Genomic DNA, 18,746 nt, shown 5'->3' with positions numbered 1-18,746 from the left:
TTTTTTTTTCCATGTACTTTTCTCTAATCTATCTTAAATCTTTTATCAAACTGTGATAGTTTGATAAAATAGCCAGCAATTAATTTATTAAAACTTTTTAAGCTTTTCAAGAAACTTTGTTTTAATATACTTAGAGTGTGTTTATTTTTTTATTTAAAAAATGATTTTGAAATTTTTTAATTATATCAAAAATAAATTTTAATAAAATAATAAAAATATTATTTTAATATATTTCAAAACAAAAATATTTTAAAAAATAATATCTATCACCACTATCACGAAAAGTACCTGGAATCTGATATGTGACCAGTCCTGACTTCTTGGCGTTTCTTGAAAACTCTAGAGCTACTCAAACTAATTTGATTGTTGCTGCACCAAATTATATATGCTTGGGCAAGCATGTCCACGGGCCGAAGAGAAAATGTTTTTGATGAGTTCCCCAAATCAAGCCTTATGAATTGGCCCAAAGTGCTACAATTGCAGTTTTTTTCCCACCTTGATATTTGCCAAAAGGCAAAGGAAGGGCTAGAGCCTATAGCAGTGCAGATCTGAAGTTGTTCACAAGACCAAAAGAACGGTCACCAGCTAACCTCTTGCTGGCTAGTGGACTTGGACTTTGGTCTAGTCTAAAGCCTGCAGGCTTTGTTCCTTCGGGAAATATGGATGATTGGTGAGTATTAATGAAAATTTAGTCGTCGTCATCAGAAGAAGAAGAAGAAATAATGAAGAAGAACCATCCACTAAAGATTATTTTGCAAATCATTGTACGCCTATTCATGAGCCATCTAGCAGTCGCCGAGAGGTGGCAAACAGACGATGAGAGACCCTCGAATAATGTCAAACAAGGTCACTGACGGGACGGTAGAAATAGTCTCATATACTCCAGAATCCAGATATCCAAATATATAGTTTACATTTTCCCCAACAGTAGAAAAAAAAATGTAAAAGGGATAAACATACTATTAATTTGTCTCTATACAACATTAAAAAGAAAAAATTGCATGTGACTTTTACTTTTTTCTTTCTCCATAACCTCGAATATAATATGTGAATGCCATCATATTGCGTCCCGGTTATATAGATTGTAACCAGATATAATGGAGCTACCGGCATAGGCAATAAAAGCCAGGAAGGCCATGACAACCGAAGCAGTTGCCATCTCTGTGAACTCATCTTTGCCCCAGTTAGATTGCCAGTCATCAACCCGAGTGGCGGCTGAAGAGGATGCTGATACCAGAAGATATGCTAGTATCTGCCAGTTTGAACCCAAAAAAACAAAATAAAAACACAATTCACTTTCAGTATCAATAAACCAGAAGGGGAAAAAACCGTCATGCTTACTAGTGTTGACTGTTAGTATCCAAAAACTAAAGTAAAAAACAATTCATTGTGCATGGTTGTATTTTCATTTGTTCCAAAGGGTGTAAACTACATCTACACTCTTAATTCAGGCCTCCCAAATTAGCTGAAACCATACAGGTCATTTGAGGCTTGATGTTCGTGAAATTGGTAGTGGTAAAAGTAAAATGGATCTCCTGTCAACTAGAAGTCATGGAAACCCAGGAAACATAGACTTTAAGTGAATTACGATGGGCAGATTGAATCTTGATTGGGGAGATCAGAGAAGGTCACACTCAGTTTCCTGAATAGCCCCGACTCACCATTCTACTTCAATTCCTGTGACCAACACAAGGTTATTTGCCAGAGGAAATATCAAGAGGTGGACTTGCCGAGTTGAGAACTCTGCTGCTACCAGTCATGCACAAAGACTATTCAGGTGAACCCACCATGTGAGTTGTGGAGAGACAAACGAACATTCACAATAATGGTCCTCAGGAAAAGAAATCTGGAAACAATCCTACATTTAGTGGTTGCTCTAAGGATTCATGCCTTGAAATTGTGTTCACAAGCTGAAAATACATGGACTATGATTGCGCACTAAAAAATTGACACTAACAGATTCTTGATAGCATCATCAGCCAAATTAATCCACTCTCTTCCAGGAACCAGATAATCAGCAATTGTAATTAAGCCTTGAGATGAAATGCTACCGACAGTGACTAGCATAGCACAGTTAGTATAAACAGATAATAATTAAACATAAATCAATTACCTGATCCATGAAGAAATTAAAATGTTGACGAAGATGGTGTCGAATCACATGTTTCCCGGTGGCTAGCTGATAGCTTAAATCATAAGCTTGAAATCCAGCATACACAAACCCAATCACATTCACGGCCAAACAATACCTGCATTAATTATTATTTTTAAAATAAAATAAATAACACAAACATTAAAAACTAGCAATTAATCATCACTGCCTACCTATACTCTATATATCTATAAAAGGAATCACCACTCCATCCCTGAATCTTATCAGCAGCCATAACAGCAAAAGATATCAAACACATGATAATCTCACTAACCCTAAACCCTAATTCACCAGTCCTCATCTTCTCTTCTTTCCTCGACCTCCTCGCCACCGACGCCGTCCCCACCTTCCTCACCACCCCATCTGCCACTCTCTCCCTCGCCACCTTGTTCAGCACCAGCTCAGGAGGCGCAGAGAGGTTATCCGGCGGGAAAGAGGAAGGTGCGGGGGAGTACTGAGTAGACTTGTGGGTGTCAACGGCAACGACGGCCATGGAGTTTTGGAGCGGAGAGAGTGACTTTTCAGGGGAAGCAGAGGGAGAGGCGTAGGGAGGGCTTTCGAGAGGGTCGCCATAGTCGGATCGGTGAGGGGATTGGAAACGGTAAGGGGATTGGGATTGGGAGTCGGAGTTTGAAGAAGAGGATCGTGGGACTTGGGTTTTCGGCTTGGAATCGGATCTCGCTGTCTCCATTTTTTTTCCGGATTTGGTTTGGGTGTTCAATTCGCGGAATTTAGTGGGAGGCGAATTTAATTTTATACTCTCTGTGTGTGTTTCTCTGTAGTGTATTGTATTGTTTGAGAGTGAAGGAGAGAGTGGGCAAATGTCCAAACGGTCCCCCAACTATATACTTTGTCTCTATTGGTCTCCAAACAATTCATTATCTCAAGAATCTTAGAGATCCTCAATTGAACTTCAACCATGTTTTTGGTTCTCATAACACTTATATATTGGATTTCAACAAATAACAAATGAGAATAATGACAAGAAAAGAGAAGAGATTTATGTACTCCTTATGTGTTATTAATAATTATCAAGTTCTAACAAAATTAGTATTATTATTTCACGATTGAATAATAAATTAATTATTTAATTCTTGTAATCTAATTAATTCTCTTTAACTAAAATGAATGGTAGTTTGATGTAAAAAACTAAGCTAAGTGATAGCTTGGTGGGAAGGCATGGTGCATTGTAGCTTGATGCAGGACTCAATTACTCGTAAAAGATTTTTTTAGTGGATATAAGAGTTCTCAATTGCTTAAATAAATAATTTTGTACAAAGAAAAAATGCAATTATATTAATAAATATCAAGTTCTAACAAGATTAGTATTATGATTTTATAGGGAACTTGACTTTCTTATGTTAAAAATAGGAGAATATTTTAGAAGAAGATTTAATAGAGAATTCTTTAGTCTTTGAGGACTTAATTGAGAAAAAAAACATTAATTGGGGGATCATTGGAGACAAGGTCCATAGTAAGGGGATTTGTTTTCAGGTTTGCCTAAAGAAAGTTTGAAAAGGAGGAGGCTTTAAAATGGGAGAGAAGTTGGTGTTTTTGCTTTTGCAGGGACCGTGTACACGTGGCGTTTTATGAAGGGAAGAGCTTTGTTCACGTATTGCGAGGCATATAGTATAGTAAAATAAAACATAAAACTACAAGTCTACAACACTCTCTTAAGAAACTGAGATTCCACGTAAGATATCGCACACTACGATTCCACGTGGACAAGGAGACAGAATTTATTTATTTTACACACTAGTACGTCAGCCTAATTTTTTAAAATTAAAAAAAAAAAGAGTGAGAAAATTCCTTGATTGTGTAATTAAATCTGGTTTAATGAGTTAATATTAAAATTACATAAATTTTTTTTTGTTTAACTCAAGTTTCTGGAGTTAATTCAAATTAAATTAATTAATTTCATGGATTTAAATACAATCTTAAAAAAAAAAATATGACTTGAATTTAAAAAAAAAACTTCAAAATGATAATTTTTTATTTTATTTTAAACATAAAAAGATATTTAGAATTATATACTTTAATATTTTATTTTAAACATAAAAATATAATAAATTATTAATTAAATTTAAATAAGGTATAGAATTGAATTTAATACTAGAATATTAAATTTGGTTGAGGGCTTTCAATGGAAACTTTTATGTAGGGGACAAAAGTAATGTTCTTCAGCATTTCTTTGAGAGTGGGCATTCCATCGGCTGAAGGCATCAGTTCTTACTTTTGTTCTTTTATATTTTCTTACACTTACTTGCTTGTCACGCCCCCAGTACCTTTACGCGTCCAAAAACAATCGTGAGAAGAAATTTATACAGAATATTTTAAATTCAATTCAATTCAAAGGGTTAAAAATTGAATTTCATGGTTCATTCAATAAGCCAAATCGGTTCCATGAGAAGTTGAGAATATACTCCAAAAGCCACAAGAAAAGCATCAAATCTCTCTTTCTCGAATTATGAGCATTAGTCGCACCTTTTTCTTTACAAAGAGTATACTTTAATACCTAGAATAACAAAAAGAAACCAGCATCATTGTTTGCTTTTTTACTTTTGATGATACTATGAGAAATCTCAATGCCTTCCTTTCATTGAAAATTGATGTCTTTACGCTTGGGAATTGCGCAGTGATGCTGATGGCTTCATCAACGACTCTTCATTGGATCAGTGCTCTCTCCATGAACAATTCTTTGATGCTTTCACAGCATGCTTGAGCCTAAGTGCATCAAGAACAAGATGCAAGTACTAAAAGATTACAATATCCTTGGAATTGCCCATAAAGAAATCCCTTTGAAAGGGTTGCATTATTGTCTGGTAGGGTAAAGAGAGCTGGACACCTTGATCACCATACCAACCCTTCAAAAGTATTACATCATTACTGTTCGTCACTTTCTTTATTGATAGTAAAAAAGCAATATACACCTCAAAGATACAGAAAAAAGGAGAATAATTTATATGTGGAAGGCAAACAACGAAAACTGCCCCTCACGAGAGATTTTAAAAACTATATGTTCAAATCTTAGGGCTTAGCAATGGGGGAAAAAACTGCATTTCTCACACGTAGTTTACACAGGAACTCTCCCTTCGGACACATTTGACTGGTGACAACAAATGTGGTTTAGTCTGGTAGCTTCAACCGGTTAAACAGCACAAGGAAACTTTGTTCTGGAACAACATAAAGGAAACCCAGATCTGCCCCTTTGACATATGGTCCGATGCCCTGAATGAAGTAATGGAGAGGGATTAAGAAAAACTGCAAACAACTTCAAGATGAAACGTTAGCAAATATCTTGAAAAGACTTTTGTTACCCTGCCATTAAGTTGAAGAAGTTCACCATCAACCCATTGTGGATTTTTGAAGCCAAATTCTGCTATTCTTCCTTGACCTTTGTAACTTGCCACCTGGATAGAATTTCACAAACTTTTAACTTTCCTGGCTAAGTTTGTGATACGACAAATAATGTGAGCATCGTTCACAAATTCCGAGCCTATAATTGTTCCTATTTCTATAAACAGTTCTCTTTGCAGAACTGTAAAGATATATTAGATAAAGAGAATCAACTCTCGTGTTTTTCATGAAAACAGTGATTCAATCACTCTACAGACTTCCAAGGAACTGCTTGTTTCAACATTCAGATAAAAAAAAGGTCCTTTTTTTCTTTCATGATTACAAAAGTTCCATAACACTGAGTTTCAAGAATTGTCAGTGAAGAAAAAAATGCGATGGAAAGGAGAACAGCAACAAAGATAAAAACTATGGCCTAGACCTAGCTACATACCACTCCCAGTTCATCTGGATACTTCCCACGGTTGGAATTGCGACTTCCTTTCCCAATTCTGGCACGAAATGTCACCTAAACTTTGTAGTTGGAGAATTAGTTAGTATAAAATTTTACATTACTGCCACATGTGATGGGTATTAACTTCAAGAAATAATAAAATTGCAAACCTGGCCAGCAGGGACATTAAGATCCCCAGTTAGCTTCACAGCCTCAACATACTCAAAGAACTCCACATCTGAGGATTGGTCATCCTCAATATTCCAATGACCATATTTACGCCTCAATTGTACTATCTCAGTCCCATAAGGCCCAAATGCACCAACATATAGGCCTACGATTCAACCATAAGATTATGGCATAATAATATACATCTCTTTTTGCTTAAATAAAAAAATAGAAAACCATGTGTAAAGCAAGTCACCGTCAAATGGATCTAAACTGCTATTAGAAGTTGTAACTCTACTGAAAGTTGTATACTCAGATAAACTGCTTTGCTTCTGTGCCTGACTAACAGCAAGTTTCACGATTTCACGCACATTTCTTGAAACCTAAGAAGAAAAAAATGATCAACTGATTGTCAAACAAAATACAGTAATGTAATCAAGTAGATTGACTACAGTTAAGATCGGAGATGTTCAAAAAGTTAGTATGCCTATATTATCAACTAGGTAGGAATTTAACCCAAGACAATAGCATCCACATTCAGCATTAAGGAAAAAAGAAAAGCAAAAAATATTCAGAATGACAATTCTGATGCTGAAACAATAAGATCAAAATTTGACCATTGTCACAGTAAAGGTTTTCACGTAATTTATGGAAAAGGAGAAGTTTTCTTCTGGCACTATTGCAAAATGTAAATAAAAATCAATAGTCCACTAACTTGAACAGGGTGTTTTTCTCCTAAAAAAGGATAACAGGCAGATTTGTTACAGTTTGTGTCAGGTTCAACTTAGGTCCCTGAAAAACATTGTCAGGGCTCGTCAAAATATTCAATACAAATGAATGGAAGTTTCCAATGTGGCAAACAAGACACATTAAAAAATTTGTTTAGACACGGCATCTTACATAACCATGGGGAGGGGTGAGGCAAAATCTAGCATATATCTTTTTGAATGGTTGGGAAAACAGGCATCTAAAAGTTACAAGTACCAAGTTTTTACAGTAACATTGCAACGATTTTTTCCCCAAAGGATTGAAGAGGAAGCCTGATGAAAAATATTGTCCAGTACCCCATAGAAACCAATAATCCTATTTATATCAAGATTGACTTATATAATAACAATTGGGAGATGTAATGTAAATGGATTATGGAAACTGTCTAAAGATCAAAACCTGAATCTATTGCATTGATCTCACCTTTGAAGAAACTTTGTCTGCGCCCCAAAATGCCTTGGCAACATCTGAAGGCATAAGCTCAGAAATACCTTTAGCTGTTATAGCTGCCACTTTCACCTTGGATGCTTTACTTTCTTTACTGCCAGAATCTAGACTTCTTTGAACATGTAGTACAAAAGAATCTCTCTCCATATCTTTAATTTCAGCTGGAAGACGCACATACTCATCCTTGCTCGGAGTATCTTCATTGTTATGTACAACCCCTCCAATAAAAAGCTTCATATCTAAATCTTTTCCATCTTCTGAGGAATCACTACTGCCTTCCAAAGCTACCTCATCAGGCTGAATCTCTTCTAGATCACTGGCATGTTCTTCCGAATTCTCACTAGACCCTGTCTTGTCATCATCTTCTTGCATCAACTGCTTCACAAAATCACTATCCTCCATCACTTCGTCTGTAGTGTTAATGTTCACAACTTTTACTTTTAACCCAGGAATCTTATCTTTGAGAAAATTTATCACACTTTTTATCCCTTCCTCAGTTGCTTCCTCAATATTTATGCTCTTCCCCTCACTCCTCTCTGTCTTAATGTCATTTTCCTGAACATCCACTACAGATGCATTCTTATCTTCAGAAATGGATGGAACCTGTGTAGATTTAGATCGTGAACTGGTAGAGTTTGTTGACCTTCCTTTAGTTCGTTGCAGACATACTACCTGTCAGTGAACGCAAAGTTGGAAAATGGGATATTCATAAGAAAATCTTAAAGAGAACTGAGATCCAAGAAGAGATATTCTCCACAGAGGATAAGCCACATGACTACGAGAACAAAGATTGTTTGAACAAAAACTACATCTCAAAACATCTTCACCCATATAAGATCTTTCTTGTTGAAAATCCTCAGAACTTGTCAAAACATCTGCACGTATAATAAGGTCCTTCTTCTTGGAAATTGGTTTCCTCACAACAGAGTGTATTTTGGACACATATATGCACAAGATGCATTCATGCATGAAACATCAAAGTCTATGTATATACATACTAACATAAACAACAAAATGAAAGGAAAAATAAAGAAAAACAATTGATAGTTTTCTTCTAGTTGATGATCATCATAAATTTCTCCACGCCCAACATCAACACAGGATGGTGCATATCAATAAACTTTAGCGCTGTGCTCCTAAATTAAGTTACATATTAGCAGGCCAATAATCATAAACCAAAAGAAAAATCTTCACTTAATGGCTATAATCCTCCTGGCCAACTAGAACTGTAATTGCCAGCTCTTTGGAGTTCACAAGCAAAATAAGAGTAAAGAGATTAGCTCAACAGAGAAATGATCGGCCCTGATCAAGAGCATATCATTACAGATCCTAAGGACTACACAGTAATCTGCCACATGCAGACTGTTTACAAGCCCACACACCATAAAGACTCGTTCTGCAATCAACTCTAGATTACAGAATTTTCTGAACTTAATTACTACGGTAAATTTCGAGCATAACCACTTGACATATGCCTCACAGCACATTCATATTGTAGTTCTGAATTCTGGGCATGTGCAATGTCTTCCCTTACAGGTGCATCAGTATGAGCACGTAAACAAAGTCAGCATCATCCAAAAAATCCCATGACTCTCCACATTGGTAATGCATAATTGTAAGTCAACAAGCTCATGAATTTGATCTGTGGTTAGTGTTTAAATGAGGAACAATCTAAAAGGAGAAATTGTAGCTCACTTGCATAGCATACTTTTCCTCAGCATCTTTGACCACAAAAATCTCAAATAATGGAGTTCCAAGAGATGAACTGACCAACTGCCTGCAGAAAATGATATTTTACCAACAAGCTCCAGTGCATCAAACATTAATCAAGATGACAAATATCCTTACCTTGGAGTATAACTCCGGCCAACAAATCTGCCCACGCCAGGTGTTATGCGAACCAGTCTGCCAAAGGGATCATCAGAATCCGATGAGTAGCCCACCCACCAACCTACCTGTTCACTCAAAGCAGAAAATTTAAATTGACATTGCAAGAAAGAAAATATGAGAAGAATCAAGAAATTCTGAGATCTAAGTTTGTTGGTTGCTACCTACATTAAACAATACATGATCTAATTAGATAGGCTAAATTTACAATCCAATACCAACTCACAAAGGTAAAAGAAATATGAAACCAAAGAGGCAATGTACAAGTCAGGAGACAAAATCTAAGAGCTCCATAATGAAAAGCACATGGTCCTCACTTATAGTTGAAGGCTTTAAAAATAAAATCACAGGAACTCATGCCTGAACAACTTAAACAAGTTTATCCCTTTTGTAGTTAAATAATGGGGGTGCAACAAAAAAAAACATTTCTAATTCTTGTCTAAAAGTGCGATGCTCTGTTCACTATATTTATTGTTCATCCAGGCCAAGAAATGCCAATTCTCAATTTCACTAGAAAATGTAAAGCAGGTGACCTGAAACCGTAAAAATATGACTGGACAATAGATAATTGATGCTAAGGTAATTACCAATCCACTTCCTGTATATTTACACAATTTTGAAGCATCGTGGTATCGTTCTTCCTCTACTGCATTCTGCAGATAACAGACAGACTTATTATTAAAAACCGAATGTTATGCATGCAAGCCCATACTTCAAGGGACTGGTATAAGTTCTATGCACACAGTTCTAAGGCCCCATATAGAATTCAAACCTTCAATTCAGACATTATATGGGCTACATTATCCTTTGAAGTAGCTTCGGCAATGGCTATTTTCAACTTTGCAGCCTCTTGAAAGTCTTCATTTTCAATTGCATCCTCCAGTTGAAACTGAAAAGAAGGCATTCAATTAATACAAAAGAACAAGCAATATGGATATGCTAGAACTTCTTACTTCAATATCTAAGCAGCTAAAAATGAAACTGGATGGATCCAAATTACTTGAGACCATTACCACAGACATAAATGCTTAATGTGCAGTTATAATTTATCAGTCATCAAGCATGTAAGCTTACTTCATTATAGAGGAAAACCAGTACTCTGATTTTCAAAAGTTGATTGGCAATCTACATGTTTTTTGGCAAAGTCAATTATCTGATGGGTATACCAAAACACATTGTTCTAAAAATACACAATACATGATATAAGTCTTAATACTAGCATAGCAATAAATAAATAAAAACCATTTTCTGATTCTGCTATATCCCTCATGTCCTTGATACTCAAAATAGTCATGCTATACAATAACTCTCATATATACCCCCTATCTCTTTTCTTCCAAGAAACAGAAGTATGGAAGAAGTAGCCACCTCCGCATACATGCAGCACATCTGAATCGCATGAAAATAGCACACTTTTCCGAAACAAAAAAGTTTTACTTTCCTAGGAAGGATTATTCCCTCGTATTTGAAAGAACTTTTTTTTTTCCTGACTGAATAAATTAAAAGGAATTATATCACGAAAATCTCTCTGGATGAAGAACACTCACGAAAAAAAATGGAACCACACAGAATGACAAACTATACAACCTTTCTGTTCACATTTTCCATGCAATTGAACCAGTTGTTCTATTGACATGTTTCCTATAACACAGTAGAAGATAATAAATTGAACTGGTACCACCTATGGGAGCATAAAGCACCTCAAGACCAAGCTAAACATATGAAATCCATAGAAACAAAAAGGCACAGAACCAATACCGATCATAAAAGACCAATATTTAATAAATTGAGCAATTAGGCAAACTGATTACCTGCCAAAAAAAATCGCAATAAACTAGTTACAATTAAAAATATAAACTTCGTGTTTTCAGCTACAACAAATTAGACCCTTTAACATAATCAGGCAATTATGCAGACAACAACAAGAACCCGCCACAAAAACATCCAAAGAAACCTATTAAGAGTTAAAAAGAGGTACCTTGAGAACAGAAGCAAAACTTTCAGCTTGTTCAATCTCAGAAAAATGGCGGTTCCATCTGTTCCAGTCCCACTCCAAAGTATTATTGCTATTGTTGCAACGACAGCAGTGCAAATTTGAGTTCTTGCGGGTGGTTTTATTTAGAGAAAAAGAAGAATTCCTGTTGTTGTTGAGAAGAGCAGAAGAGCGGCCCCAACCGAAAAGAAAGCTAAAATTGGTAGACTTGTGGGCTGAGAAATCAATGCAACAAAAGGGTCTTAACTGGGGCACTGTAGTTATCGATTGCCCCATCCCACAGACATTATTTCCCACCATCATCTCTTAATGCTTGAGGGTTTTGAGGTGCTTTAAGAGAGAGGGAGAGGGAGAGAGACAAGGGTCTTTTTGGAGAATTTATTGTTGTTGGAATTTGATGATAACTAATTTATAGTTGGGATAGTTGAGGATAAACTTGTAAGAAAGTGAGAGGCGGCTCACTAGAATATTCAGAGTTTCTTACATGTATAAGATCTGTATTCTATGGGATCCATTTTGGTGTACAGCTGGCTAAAATTTACAATTTTTATTTTTATTTATTCTTAAATTTTAGAGGCTATTATTTCCGTTTATCTGTAAATTTTTAGATTTTTCCCCGACTTTATTGTAAAACCAATAATATTTGACGCTTAGAGCCCTTAATAGTATAAGTTTAAGTTTCATCATTAACCTTTTAATGATATGACATGTATCTTCGACTAACTTCATTCTTATAAAATTATTTTAATCCTGATTTCAGTGTTAGAGACAACTAGGCCTTGTTATTTTCTTCATAAAAACTAATGTTTAGGTGTTTCAAGTAAATTTTCGAACAAGAAAAAAAACTTTATTACTTGAGTTATATCCTGACTAGGTTAAATATATTGGTTTTATTTTAATTAGATAATAAAAAAAATAGACAACGGATCAAAATTAAATATATAAAAAATAATTACAATAAATTATGAAAAAACCTTGGGAAATATGAAATTAGATAAAAATAAATAAATAAATAAATAATAGTCTGAATCAACCTGAGTTAGCATGATAGACATGTAATCTAGGTAATATAAGGTGAGCCAAGCTAGGTTGATTCGCTAAACCTGCGGTTTATGTCATGAGATCGAGATAATTTAATAGAAAATAAATTGAAGAAAACAACAAAGTTATTTTTTTAAAATAAAACTAATGTCAAAAATGAAATTAAAAAAAGTAAAAAAAAAAAGATGTAAATCCAGATCAACTTTTCAAATTTATGACTTAGGTCATTAAACCGGAAGCATTATATATGAAAAACAAAATCAAACACTGAAGAATGAATTACAAAAAAATCAATTATAAAAAAGGATGCAAAACCAAAAATAAAAATAAAAATACAAAGGATAAAAATCAAAATAAAAAATGAATTAGAAGGCAACTACAAAATTTTTATTGAATGGTGAAATTAAAAAGAAAAATAACTTTAATAAAAGAAAAAAAATTAAAATAATAAGGACTAAATTAAAAAAATAATATACCATAAATTTAGATTGAACAATGAAATTAAAAACCAATAAAAATTACATAAAAGGGTTAAGAAAAAAAATTAAAAACCGAAAGAATGAAGATCAAAGTGGAAAAAACAACCATGATAAATTGGTATTAAATGATAAGATTGGGAAAAAAAAACCCTTACAAAAGGGCCACAAAAAAATTAGCAAAGAACAAGAACCAAATTCAAAGGAAAAATAAATTGAGGGGTTACTTTGAAAATTTAAAGAGTCAAGCATGATAATCAAGAAGGAAAGAGAAAAAAAAAATCATCGATGTCAAATCAGAAATTTATTGACGACACAACTGGCTTAGTGAGTGAGAGGCTGCCAAAATGATTTGGACACTGCCTTAAAAGCTAGTGTTTGAACATCATACGATACCGCACATGTCATCTGAAGACCATGACATAACCCACACATAAACATATATGACATACGCATCAATCATTTTTTTAATAATATTTATTATGAATTAAAGTACCGATCTTTCCCTTAACCCACTTAATTTTTTTAAAATATGAAATGACTAAAATGACCCCGGATGAAAGTTAGTGTTTTCTTCACTACAAGGGCATCCTAGTAAATTTCCTTTGCATTTATAATTGAAAACCCAAATCAGCCCCAAACCCCAGTTCACTTTTTTATTTTTATTTTAGAGGGAATTAAATACTTTTATTATACATAAAAAGGAAAAAAAGATCTCACTAGCCCTAACATCCAGGCCAACGTTTTGTGTTGATAAGGGCAAATTTATCTTTTTGTTACTCTAATTTATAGTGCTATTGAATCTAGAGCTATAGTCATTGACCATCTGAATTTCACCCTTTCGTTTTAGTTTATTTTGTTATATGTGTCATTTTAGAATATAGATAAGAAAAACAATGTATTTTTTATATATTATATATAATCAATTTTACATCCTTGTTAGTTGTAGTAAAAAATATTTAGCAATCATAATTTTATAAAATTATATATTTTTTTAAATATGTGATAGTTAAGACTTAATTTTTTTTTTTTTTAATTTTGTATGACTGGTAAGAGTAAAATACTTAAAGACATATTTGGAATCATTTGAATTGAATTCACTTAAGAGGTTTTAATGAAATCTTATTAATTTGTTTCATTAAATTAACAATGTAATTATTTTTTATATTATAGGAATTAATTAATTTGTTTCGATAAATTGCAAAGACTAAATTATAATTAATTTTTCGCAAGGTAAAGCATCCAATTTCCCAGCGAACAGTAATTCCATAGACACAAGTGGAGATAACAAATTTGATGAGGTAATCGTGACTTTGACATCAAAAGAAGCATCAAAAGATTTGGATTCAATTCCAGTGCTTGCAAATAGCAAGTTGCAGCAATATTGCAGGCTGTGATTAAAGGGATATAGGTCCCAAATCTTTTCTGGTTCGAATCCAAGCATGGGGAGACTTCACAAGTCCAAACAAAGTACAGAACGCATAATTGTCTGCACTCAAATCAAATGAGTGGCTGGAAAAAACATTAAAAGGCATTTGAATGATTATGTTATTATGATCTCTTGATCTCAGCTACCAGGCCTGAAAGTTAAGCATACAATCTTGACTTAACCATGCACTTTACTTGAATATTTATACAGTAAGGACCACGCAATATTACTTTTGCCTCAAATAAAATGAAATTTTTTGTTCACCTGGTAGAGAGAGAGATACAACTTTTCAAGGCAAATTCAAGCTCCATTCCCATTAACAAAAAGGCCACAGTTATCATTACTGATTTTTTGTGTGTCCAGAACACCCCATATGAATTGGTGAATGGGGTTTCTTTTCTGTCACAGCATGTAGCAACACAGCAGTTAAGACAGTGAGCATGAACAAATATCAATTAGCTTTTCTCTGTATTATATATAAAACAGCCCAGGGCGTTTTCATTAAAGAGAGATTCAGTGGAACCTAGGTTTTCTCGGCACAGGGTTAATATCCAAAAAAAATAAAATGACTAGTGATGAGTTTGGGTGGACTGACCCACAAGCGCAAGTCCAGCTGATGAAACTGATTCCGTACCTGTTCGTTCCCCGGTTGCCATGTGTGCACTTCCATTCTCAGCAGCTTCCACATCAATATCTGCATCAGTGGGATCCCCAGCATTCCCAGATTGGACAGGCCACAGCAGACCCTGCATTCTCAACAGATAGCTGTGGCTGGAAGGCACAGTTCTCACATAACGGTTGGTTGTTACAGTGGCAGGAGATCTTTCCGAATCAGCACGGAGATTAGATATGGCACTAAGGTCAAGATTAGGGAAGACTGAGCAGCGACACCGTGGACATTTCACATTCAGTCGAAGCCACTCATCAATACATTCAACATGGAAATTATGAGCACAAGGTAGGCCACGAACCTGCAAAATTACTAGTAAGGAACTTTGGTAATTCAAAAGTGTTTTTTATTTTCTTCAAGCCAGATGCAGTGTGATTTGTCAACTCTAACATGTAACAAATCCAATCACACAAAGACAACATGAAACAAAATTGTTTGCATGAAGTTTAACTACCAGCACTAACCTTCTATTAATATGAAAAAAGTGATAATTTTCCTCATGATCATCTTTATAGGTGGTCTAATATGCAGACAAATGTCTTGTGAATAAATTGCTCTGAACTAAAATAGTTGGAATATATTCACTGGGATTGAAGCACATCATTTTTTCCCTTCTGGAGTAGTAAAAAACCTACAGTATACCAGAAGTTCTATCGATAAACTAAATAAAAACAGCTTTTTTATGCATGGAAGGGCTAGTTCCAACAATTTCTGCAGTGGAATAGACCTTCTCTAGGGAAAACTGTGGCACATAGAAAGCAGAGTAGTCAAAATATTTACCTCGTTCCCTACATAGAACTCTTCGAGGCAGATGAGACATTCACTGCAATCAGTTGGAACAGCCTTGAGCCTGAACTTTGGAAGTTCTTGAATGAGCGCCTCCACTGCTTCTCTCTATGAAAAGACAACAGAACCAGAAAGAGATTATAAACTAACTAAAAGCTATATAAATTTAGAATATTGATACAAGACCAGATTTCTTCAAAAAGATTACTGTGAGTTACTGGAATGGACAATGATCATATGACCCTTAAGTCCAATAATAGAATGCAATGACTTAGACATCCTCCAGAATATATGGAGAGCAAGCAGACACAAAAGAGAGTTATAATAACATTTCTTGGGATACCAGCCCATGCTCTTCTCTATTAAGGCTAATCCATGCTGAGATATAATAATTTGGACTACCTTCCAAGGCAAATTACAAGAAAAATCTACCACATGTACTTAAAACCGGCTGTTCTGTATTTTCAGGTTATAGAAAACACGAATGTGCATGATGTTGTCCCAATCAAAAAGGAAAAAAAGGCAATCATAATTCATAGCTCTCAATATTGACTGGCACTTACCTGAGTGGGAGTCAAATAGAGTCCAGGTTGATATGCAGCAGCATCTTGGCCCATTCCTCTCATTTCTTGACCTGCAGCTTCAAACGCCCAATCAGGCACTCGGATCAAATCAACCAATACCTGGATGCATAAGCAGGGTGATTAAAAGAAACCATGACAGTAGTAATAATAAACTTTAGTACTTAAGATGCATGAACCATCACCCCATATTCTGAAATAGGAATGCCTTGCTGAGCACGTAAGTGGTGTGCTTGTCTTCGTACCCGCCACTAGAAAAGAATATTAAAATGGTCAAGGATAAGAAGGGGCAGGTGAACATAAGAAAGCATCGAAGAGCAGAATGTTTTGGTTACTTAGGATAAACAATAACATGTAAAATTAAGGAGAGAAATAAAAGCACAAGGAACTATGATAACCTTTCCAACAGAGATGCAAGCGATACCAATCAGTCCACAGTAGCTGAAAAGCAACCATATAAGAAAACCCCATTTCTGACCTTCTTCTGGTAACTGCGACAAATTAAATACATCACCTCCTGAATTAAGATGGTCTCAAGATGACAATGCTTCCAATTAAGGAATATAAATAAAGAACTTACACAATCTCTTGCCCTCGTGAACCAGAGTGTGCCAGTTATAGTCCAAGCCCAAAGAAATGGATATAGCAGCAGAGAGAGAATTGAAAGAACGACAATTCTTCCACAAAAACGGGCATATCTCTGCTGCCGCCCAAAATCCCTGAAGGAAGTAAAATAGACGAAGAACTTATTAGGCAAGATTAAGCTTACAAAGTGCCTTTTCAAACTTTCAGTACGATAAACTGATGCAAAAGATATTCTCCAACCATACAATTTGACTATATGAAAGGGAAAAAACAAGTTTTCAACAGCAAATGCCTACATTATTAAGAGAATTCACTCGTATGATAACAGGATTAAACCAATAAAAAGCAAGCAAAATCTGCAGCTGCTTGATTGCACGTAATATTTAAAAAACTACCAAAAAGAATACTTTTTCAAGAGCACAAAGATAATGTGGGAGTTAAATCCAATATCTTTATTCCAGCAAATTTCTTTCTCAAAAAATCTCCAAAATCTTTAAAATAAAACTAGAATACTTGTACATAACGCAGAATTCTCATCAAAAGAAGAAGAGCCCATTATTATAAAAAGAAAGAAAGAATTGATGCCAAGGTGTACAAGATAACAGGCCTTACAATCCCATTCCAGCAGCAAGTCCATTATCTATAAACATCAACAAGCGAAACACAAAAACGGTAGTGTAATCAACCTGACCAACAAACATTAGAAATGAGATATAAAAGAAACTGTTATGTTCACATAATTTATTGGAGCTAGAATAAAGATAGAGGCAGAGGGAGAGCTACCATTATCCATATGTGCAATGGGTATGTACAAATATGATAACGCCTCCAATTGATAGCAACAATGATTCTATGAGTGACATTGTTAAAGAAAGAACAAACAATTTCTCTTAGAAATCAAACAAAAGGGTATTGTTAAGATATAAAACCAAGAAAAGATAGTAAAAGATTTATGTTAAATTAATCACCATAAGAAAGCTGCAAGCAAGAAGATTAAGAACTTAAAAGTGTAGGCAACAGCATAGAAAAGATTCAAACTTTCTTGAGAATCAAAGAAAGAAAATTAAAACCCTTATTAAGAGAAAGCCAAAAATCTAAAAATATATACATAATAACAAGGATACGCACTTGTTGCTAGCATTGACAAGAAGAAGCCATCGTACCTGCAAAACCCAATATTTTCAAGCAAAAAAATAAAAATCACTTGAAACAAAAGGGCACCAACACACACACAAATGAAGATAAATTGAAGGAAAGATTAATGAGGACAAACCACTTGAAATCGATGCCTCTCATAGCCATAACTAAGAGGAAAACCCTAAAAAGAAGAGGTTATTACAAGAAAGAGGGAGAGTGAGTGAGAATCTGTATGAGAGTCAGTAGCTAAAAATGAATCGGAATCTTTCATTTAATACTTAAGTTTTATTTAAAAGCAGTAATTACAAGCAACTGAAACTGGTTTAACAGTAGTGAGAAGGAGAGTTTTTAAAAACAGGAGAGAGGTGATTGAAGTCTGGATTGCGGGAGGAGAAGAGATTGACGAGAAGATTTTGGGTTAATTGACGGCGTTTGATTTTTTTTTTTCCTTTTCTTTTCAAATTAGGTAAAAGACAGGAAGCAGTAATGGGATTTTCGTTTTTTATTTTTATTTGTTTTTGTTTTAAATGATTGTTAGGCGGCTGACGGTGGGTTGTGACTTGTGAGGAAGCAAGTGGATGCCACGTAGGTTTGGGTTGATGACGTTTTCAAATTAGGTTAGTTTAGCTAGGTGCTTTGGTCCCTTCCATCATGTTTGGAAGCTCTTGATTAAATTCAATTTTAAGATCATGTTTAAAATAATTTTGAGGTTTCACAATTAGATTTTATTTAGAATTTAATATTTAAAATAATCCAAAAATAAATTAAAGGATAATTTGTAATTAAAAAAAATTAATATTAAAACTAGTTTTCTAAGTACCTTGAATGAAATAAAATTA

At 34.6% G+C, this 18,746-nt stretch overlaps 3 protein-coding genes across 4 annotated transcripts; all 3 read right to left on the bottom strand.

Annotated features, from left to right (window-relative positions):
* Positions 1-851: 851 nt before the first annotated feature.
* Positions 852-2,928, bottom strand: LOC7483494 (CASP-like protein 4A3). Of its 2 annotated transcripts, none has more exons than XM_024581808.2 (3): positions 2,326-2,928; positions 2,114-2,249; positions 852-1,846 (listed from the first exon to the last, which is right to left on the bottom strand). In XM_024581808.2, the coding sequence occupies exons 1-3, from the start codon at positions 2,841-2,843 to the stop codon at positions 1,757-1,759; spliced, it is 744 nt and encodes a 247-aa protein (XP_024437576.1). In that variant the 5' UTR covers positions 2,844-2,928; the 3' UTR covers positions 852-1,756. The 2 variants fall into 2 exon arrangements, with proteins under 2 accessions (XP_024437576.1, XP_002318041.1); XM_002318005.4 differs by having other exon boundaries at positions 852-1,252; positions 2,326-2,922.
* A 2,002-nt stretch (positions 2,929-4,930) lies between these two features.
* Positions 4,931-11,663, bottom strand: LOC7483492 (protein EXECUTER 2, chloroplastic). Its single transcript, XM_002318003.4, has 11 exons — positions 11,188-11,663; positions 9,982-10,098; positions 9,797-9,862; positions 9,171-9,277; positions 9,018-9,099; positions 7,299-7,994; positions 6,364-6,490; positions 6,110-6,273; positions 5,940-6,014; positions 5,470-5,562; positions 4,931-5,380 (listed from the first exon to the last, which is right to left on the bottom strand). The coding sequence occupies exons 1-11, from the start codon at positions 11,503-11,505 to the stop codon at positions 5,279-5,281; spliced, it is 1,947 nt and encodes a 648-aa protein (XP_002318039.3). The 5' UTR covers positions 11,506-11,663; the 3' UTR covers positions 4,931-5,278.
* Positions 11,664-14,589: 2,926 nt separating this feature from the next.
* Positions 14,590-18,346, bottom strand: LOC7483491 (E3 ubiquitin-protein ligase SIS3). Its single transcript, XM_024581981.2, has 10 exons — positions 18,044-18,346; positions 17,895-17,933; positions 17,554-17,620; positions 17,383-17,456; positions 16,766-16,904; positions 16,584-16,676; positions 16,371-16,436; positions 16,168-16,287; positions 15,599-15,712; positions 14,590-15,119 (listed from the first exon to the last, which is right to left on the bottom strand). The coding sequence occupies exons 1-10, from the start codon at positions 18,070-18,072 to the stop codon at positions 14,718-14,720; spliced, it is 1,143 nt and encodes a 380-aa protein (XP_024437749.1). The 5' UTR covers positions 18,073-18,346; the 3' UTR covers positions 14,590-14,717.
* Positions 18,347-18,746: the final 400 nt, after the last annotated feature.

The sequence above is a fragment of the Populus trichocarpa genome, chromosome 12, assembly GCF_000002775.5.
Source record: "Populus trichocarpa isolate Nisqually-1 chromosome 12, P.trichocarpa_v4.1, whole genome shotgun sequence".
In the NCBI taxonomy this organism is placed as follows: Eukaryota; Viridiplantae; Streptophyta; class Magnoliopsida; order Malpighiales; family Salicaceae; genus Populus; species Populus trichocarpa.
Note: the sequence above shows the minus strand (reverse complement) of the source record. Positions and strands in the feature narration are given on the sequence as shown.